The following is a 7,507-nucleotide window of genomic DNA, read 5'->3' as shown; positions in this document are numbered from 1 at the left end:
ATATATATATATATATATATATATATATATACACATACATACATACATACATACATACATACATACAGGGCCATAGAGGCCCTAACAACGATTATAAATCTTTGTTAAAATCAGTGTAGTTGTAGATATGAAAGCAAACCAACCACAGAACACTAGTTTTAGTTATTTAGTTGCCAATCAAGTATAATAAGTCGATAAATTGTTTAGATGTGGTTTACAAGTAATCACACAATATTTAACTTTTACTGATTAAAACTAAGTTTATTGAAGTATCTTATCTTTGCAACTGTCGTTCCAGTGGCCCCATCCGGTGGGTTCAGGTCGGTGGACATGGCTGTGCTGGGAGCAACCTTAGGGGTCCTTTTGTTTCTTTGTCTGCTGGTCATTGGGCTGCTTGTTTATCGCATGCAGAAAGGAAAAGCAGCCTGGAAGAAGATTCAAGAAGCCAGTTTGTTTCGAAGCTCTGTAAGTAAAGAAGTAAACAAACAAAAATAAATAAATAGAAAAGAAAAATGCAGGCCAACAAGAAACTGGAAGAACCAGACATCTTAGTTCAGCTCTGTGATTACCACATTGGGTTTTGATATTTTGAAATTGGGCCACCCTCAGAACTACATTTTTACAGACAAACTTAATTCTAGAGAGAATTTATCAAACCTGGGACCTTCTATCATATCACCAGTATTTTTTTCAGTTGTAATGTTAACAAAGTTCTCCCGAAGAACAATCTATTTTAAACAAATCTGAACATTACAGTGTATCTATTAATGGTCATATCTACTGTTTGATCAAGACATTTTTTAGCCAGTAGTAATTTCATGCTTATCATATCACATGAAAGTTATGAAAAACCAACTTGTAAAATTTGAAAAGCAAGGTATTTCTTTTGGCAAATTATAGATCTGTAGCTTCCAAGTCCAGTAATGTACTCCAAACATTGTGGAAAAAGTTGAACAACAATGGATTTTAAATGATCTGCACTGATGATGAACCCTGGATGTCATGAGGAAATAGTAAAAATAGAAGGAATTTTAATTCTATTTATTTATGTTGCACCAATTTACAACAAAATTACTGGAAACTATTTACAATAAAAACAGATTACCTTCATGTGCAAAAAAGACATTTTCAATTTAGTCAAAAAACAATGTCAGTAACACATTTGATTTTGTATTTCAGACCCTGCAGGCAAAGTTTAATTTGAATTTAAACTGATAAACCTACAAGCTCAGCAGATTATTATGTTGTTCACTGTTCATGCCTTTTTAACTTGCACTAGGCCTCATTCAGAATAGAAGCTCTCGATAATTGCACAGATTTGACTAAAACAATCAGAGAAGAAGAGTTGGACCTCTGTCTATGCAGAAGAAACCCCAAAACAAATGTGATTCCAACTGTTCTGAGCACTCAGAATGGAGTAAGGCTGTCCATAAATAAGCCTTCTTAATCAGAATATAATTTAATTCATATTGAGTTAAATTTAATCATTACATCTCAATTGTAATGTTCTGATCATGCTTTATATTGAAGTTGGCCCTTTATTCCCAATACATACTGTATATCTATGTAAACATACTATAGCTAATGGAAAGCTAATTGCATAAGGTCATTAACTTTGCACCAATCCAACATACTGAGCATCCAAAACGTAATCACAGCTCTGCACTTTATTCTTAATTAGTTTTTCTGCTTTATTTCAAATGGTTTTGAATTAATCTATTTTCCTCTAGATTTTACACACAACATCTTTCTAAAAACATGGGGGAAAAAACACTTTTTAGAGATATTTCCAAATTTATTAAAGCAGGAATGCTCAGTCTGGGTAATTGCTGCAGATTCGGATACACAATGCAAACCATGTCTACCATCACTAAACCCTAATCTACTAGGAAGGAGCTAATCCTGCAAAGTCAATGACTAGATGTAATTAGCTGGATTCCAAGGCATTTGATTAACAAAGTGCCAATCCACAACGTTTTATCTGAAGCCACTTTATGGAGACAATACAGTCATATTGGTTAAAATTTATATCAAGGAAAAGCAGTTGATTGCATTGAGTCATTAACTTGCTATACATGCTTCTCCTGGATGAGTTTGCAGTGACGACTTTCTATTACATTTTGTCATTAACTCTTCAGCAACCCAGTTGAGAAGAAAAAAAACCCTTAAATGGGACGAACCCTCCAGAAGAACCAGGCTAATTTTCCAGGTTTATTAAAACTACAATAGCATGTATGCTCTGTGAGGGTGTTAGCTGAAGATTGAAAGAATGCCATGTCTACCATCACTAAATCCTCATCTAGGACAAGGGGTTAATCCTTCATCCTAGATGAGGTCTACAAACTGATGGAGTTAAAAGAGATAGAAATAAACACATTTAACAAAGTAACTTAACTAGCTCCCCAGGAGTCTCCTTTCAGGCAGACAGGCACTAAACCAGCTCTCATGTCAAAGGATGAAAGAGAGCACATAACCAGATGAACCTACTATGACAAGAAAACACAGAGAGAGCATAAAGTTATGGGAGGATCTGACAAATACTGCAGAATGGGAGAAACGAGACAGAGTGAAGCAGAATTCTGAATAGTGGTCCTCATGTCTTCCAGTATCCCAAACTTATAGCAGCATAAATATTGTAAATAGTATAACTACCTTGGATGAGGTATGGAGAAGGTAGGTTCAAGATAGAAAACTTTTAACTAATCTGTCTGAATGATTTGACTGAACTGTCTCTGTAAAGTGCCTTGAGATGACACTTTGTTGCTATAGAAATAAACTGAATTAAAATGAGTTAGACAGTTGGACCCTGGTTCCAAAAAGAGGACATTTACCGATCTTTCCATTCAAATGCTGTTAAATTTTAAAACTATCACTACTCTAAGTAAACTCTGCAGGCTTTTATGTTGCCAATGCTTTTAATAATGTTTTTTTTTCTTTATTCTTGTGGTCTGATGGTTTTATGCATTTACAAAGATGTATATTTTCCAATGTTTTTTTCAAATCCTTTTACTCAGTAGTACATTCTATTACTACGAGAAAGTTATTCCTAATAATTGTCCTTATTTTTTTCCTAGAATGTTAGGTTGCACTCACTCCTCAGTCATTTATTCTTGTTTATATGTATATATATTTTTTCAATTTAAATATCTAAACGTTTCAACTTGCTATTCACTTTGCTGTGGGAACAAACAATTCTTTGCCACTATTTGTCAAAGAATATTTGAATCATTTTTCCAAACATCCCTTGATATTTTTCTTCCCTGATTTGGCCCCCATTCACATAAATTACTAATTTGTTTTAAACATGTATTAGGTGATTATTATTCACTTATTGCCACCGAATGGAAAAAAGGAGGAAATAAGTACTGCCTTTAAATTCAGGGGATACCCTTTCAATCTTTTCTGATGTAAAAAGTATGTAATATATACTACTTCATGGTTAAGGATGGGGAAAAAAATCAAGTCACTAGATTTTATAAAATTATGTGAAAAATATGAACTGATCTAAACTCTTGTCTTTTTTTTTGGCACAGCTGGCTCAAAGTTCAAGTGGGCAAAAAGAGGGAATTCAATACACCAATGAGGCTTTCCAAAAAGACGATGATGACAGAAGCAGCATGGGCTCTGGTGGTCCAGAGAGAAGAAGCATAACAACTAGTAGAGAACCTCCAGTGCAGCTATGGAACATTCCCCCCAAAGACGAGATCCAAAGCACTTCATCAGGACTACGCAACCAACTTCCTGACGACACCAGCGACACCAGCTCAAACAGGGCTGACGACGAAAAGGAGGTGAAACCTATCCTGACTAAGGAAAGAAAAGTGGAAGAGGGATACAAGTCTGTCTGGTTTAAAGAGGACATTGATCCCAACGCCAAGGAGGAAGTAGTCATCATACCAGAAAACGCAGATGAAGAAAGTGATGAGGAAGATGAGAAGCCAAATCAGCGAAAATCGCCAAAGGTTCTCTTTGCTGACCCAGACCTGGATAGTGGTCTTGGGGTGAAGTTTGATGATCCAGCAAATGATTCCGAGAGTGACAATGAATTTAATATTGATCTGTGACAAAGTCCTGGTGATTATGTACAGTAATTACAGAAACAATCCACAATAAAACTGAAGTTAGCTTTTAAACATAAAAGTGTTAATCTTTTCAGTCTGAGATTCAGTATCTACAAAAGCAGCTAAAGACAGATTTTAAAATGTAAAAAGTGTTGATTATCATGCTTGAAAAGTATATTTTTCTTTCCTGTAAATTAATATAATCGAGTTTATTTTTGTGCAAAAATGATATCTGCAGAAACAGTTGTAGAATGACCAGATTAAAACATTCTTATATTCTGCACTGAGGCTGAGGTGATTCTTATTATTTAAGCTTTCTGACAGTTTTTGTGATGGTAACTTCTCTCTGCAATAAATATTCAACTAAACATCGATTAGTATTGACAAAAAATAAAACATAGCAAAGTCAATATCTATAGTTTAAGAATGAACATAATGTTCTAGGAGTGAAATTATTTCCAAAAAGCAGGAAATACTCAGAGACACGTAAGACAAAACCTAAACAGCAACCCGTATCTTGAAGAAGAAAAAAGAAAAACATCACAGGAATGGAAATAAATTTAAGCTCATCTAAGCAGTTATAAACATTTATAAGTCTGAACTTTGGTCAAACCAAATTGAGATGTAGGTACACAGACACTGGGCTTATTTATCCCTTGGGATTACTCCTTTAGGGAAACTCTGGTTCCAATAGCTTACATAAAATACAAAGGGCAGAGTTAAAGCAAGAGGCCATTAAAGATAAAAAAAAAAAATATAAAAATACAACACCTCAACAGTGTCCTGTCTGGCAATGTGGCAATAAGAATTATTGTCTTGATGCCGAAAAGAGAGCCCAAGAGATTCTTCTTTCACAAGTTGAGCAGTACGGCTATCGCCATAGTGTTCCGCTTGATTTATGCATATAAATGGCTATATTATAATTCATGAAGGGAGTGTTACAGATTATATGGACACTGCAATGCAAGTAGAGCAGGAAAGGAAAAACTGAAAAAAAAGAAAAAAGATTAGAGACAAAAGGGAGATAACGATAAAACATCTTCAGTCTGCTTCATCACCTGCAAAGAGATGTAAAAAGAACAGCACAACCAACGGATATAGTATAAGAGATACAATAAAGTAACACCTTGATACTATCGCTGAAGTAAAAGTAGTATCATTTAATCTGACATGTATATTGAAGTAGCTGAAGATAAGAATATGGGCTTTTTGTATGGAAGTGAATCTCTAAGTACCTGGAACCAAGCACCTGTAGTTATTTGTGAGAGTGCACTTTTGCATGTTAAGTTCATCCAAAGGAAAAATGCTAAATAGTGGTTGTGAAGAGCCGATGACACAGGAAATCCTACCCCCCACCAAGGGAGGAGGCAGACAATACAAAAAGAGTGTACATAGAACAAAAGAGCATGAGAAAAATTGTAACGTCCCAGAATATGTTTCCTTTAGATATAAACATATCTGCATAAGGAAAGACTACACAGTAGTTGACTTGGATTATTGGACTTACACTGCAGAAATGTACTGGCCATATTAAGCATTTTCAAGCATGTGACCTAAATACCAGTGAGTATTTTTCCTTGCCATGCAGTAGGACAGTGATGATCGGTCTTTGGAAAGAAAAACCTAATAACCAATCACTGAAGCTTTGACTGACTTCATGCCTTCATAAGCATAGAGCCTGATTTGGCTCTTGAAGAGCAATGATGAGTTGAAATTCCTTCTTTCAAGTCTGTTGTCGTTTTCAGTGCTCTTGTAACATCCATATCTCTGGTCAGTCTATCTAATGCAGAACCATCTCATGTTGTCTGGTATTTTTCCACTCTGCAATATGACGGGTTATTTTAGCGTTACACCTGAACAGTAGGACCAGTTCAAGTCCTGTAAGAGTCTTATAATCACATTATTTAATGAGCTCAGTCTCCTCCTGCTCTAAACCAGCGTTTCACAACCTTTTTTGACATGTGTACCCCTTGGGCAATTTTTTGTACCATGAGTTCCCCTCTCAGTCAAAAGTATTAATAAACAATAAATAATTATAAAATAAAGACTATTTTCCTAAATCTATTAAATTGAGCATTTCATTTTTACCATTGTATTCTTTACATCTCAAATAAAAGAATTAGTATTAGTATTGCCTGGAAATTAGTAAGGAATCAAAATAAACCTGTATTTAGAAAACTGGAGCTCCTCTGACTAACTCTCTTATAAATACATTTAACATATACAGAAAAAAAAATTTGTCAGACTGACTTAATTAGTTTTACATTGTTTTCATCAAGACACCTGAGCTGCTTTGATGAGCTCCTATAGCTGTGATCCACAGGCTGTTCTCTACATCCAGTCTGTTCATCTGCCTGGTTTTGATGTGCGTCCCAGCTGAAGGTGAACTAGCAAAAAAAAAAAAAAACCCAAAAAACATACTTTTTGGTTAATAAAAGCTTGATTTTTTTTATTGGGTCCTAACAAAGCAGAACAAATTCCAGCCCTATTTTATTTTACTACCTAAGAAAAATATGTTTATGTACCCCTTGCAATACCCTCGTGGACCACTAGGTTGGGAATCACTGTTCTTAACGCATGAGCACTTGGCTCTGGGGGATTAAGGTCTTCACAGATTCATCCCCTCATTTTATTCTATCTTACCTCCATTTCCTATGTGTAAACCAAGCAGATTTAACCTGTAACCTTGGCATTACATTTAATATTGCCTTGTAAGCACCTTTTACCTTACCTGATTACCTGGATGAAACTAGAAGTCCTCATATCGTTCACCCTGGAAAGAAAGAAGCAAACTCTTGCACCACCAGGTTCAGCATCACATAAGGATAAAAGGAATTTCAGAAGCCTGGTTGACATCCGTTTTATATTTTAGACTCTTTTCCTAAATAAGGTGTTTATTGGTTCCGTCTTTATTCTTACTGAACTGTGCCGACTTTTCTAATACATTATATGCACATTTTATATTAGAGCTAAATGGAAACCAATAACAGGCAGAAGCAGAATTGGGGTACAAATAACCAACAGGACAAAGTCTGTAAGGAATAACCATTTTTACTGGAATACAAAATTAACATATTTTAACCACAGAAATAATTACAAATGTTTACTCGTTTTTTATCAGTATATTATATAAAACCCTGAACATAAGACAAATACATATTTGCAGGAGTTACCTTGAAAAGACAATATCAAAGTCTAAGACACAGTACAATAAAAAAGTGCAGCAAGTTTTAACACCGAACAAGTAAGCCTGAGAAAAATGACTTAATGAGGCAACACCACATTCAAGTAAAAACTTTTGTTCCGTTCAGCAAAATTAGTGGGGATGTTTAATCTAAAGCAAAAAAAAAACACCATACTCATAACAACAGAAGCTAATACCATTGAACATGAATTCCAAAAAAGTAAAAAAAAAAAAAAAAAAAAAAAAAAAAAAAAAAAAAAAA

General features: G+C 34.7%; 1 protein-coding gene across 1 annotated transcript in view; it reads left to right on the top strand.

Moving 5' to 3' along the window:
* LOC107093593 (cadherin-related family member 5-like) overlaps window positions 1–4,177 on the top strand; it is a 24,078-nt gene extending 19,901 nt beyond the window's left edge. The window contains exons 13-14 of the mRNA XM_015388755.1: window positions 299–465; window positions 3,534–4,177. Of these exons, the coding sequence (XP_015244241.1) occupies window positions 299–465; window positions 3,534–4,064 (698 nt within the window). The 3' untranslated portion in view covers window positions 4,065–4,177. The remainder of the gene's footprint in view (window positions 1–298; window positions 466–3,533) is intronic.
* Window positions 4,178–7,507: the final 3,330 nt, after the last annotated feature.

The sequence above is a fragment of the Cyprinodon variegatus genome, unplaced genomic scaffold (genome assembly GCF_000732505.1).
Source record: "Cyprinodon variegatus isolate N-32 unplaced genomic scaffold, C_variegatus-1.0 Scaffold434, whole genome shotgun sequence".
NCBI lineage: Eukaryota > Metazoa > Chordata > Actinopteri > Cyprinodontiformes > Cyprinodontidae > Cyprinodon > Cyprinodon variegatus.
This window is presented reverse-complemented; position numbering and strand designations above follow the sequence as displayed.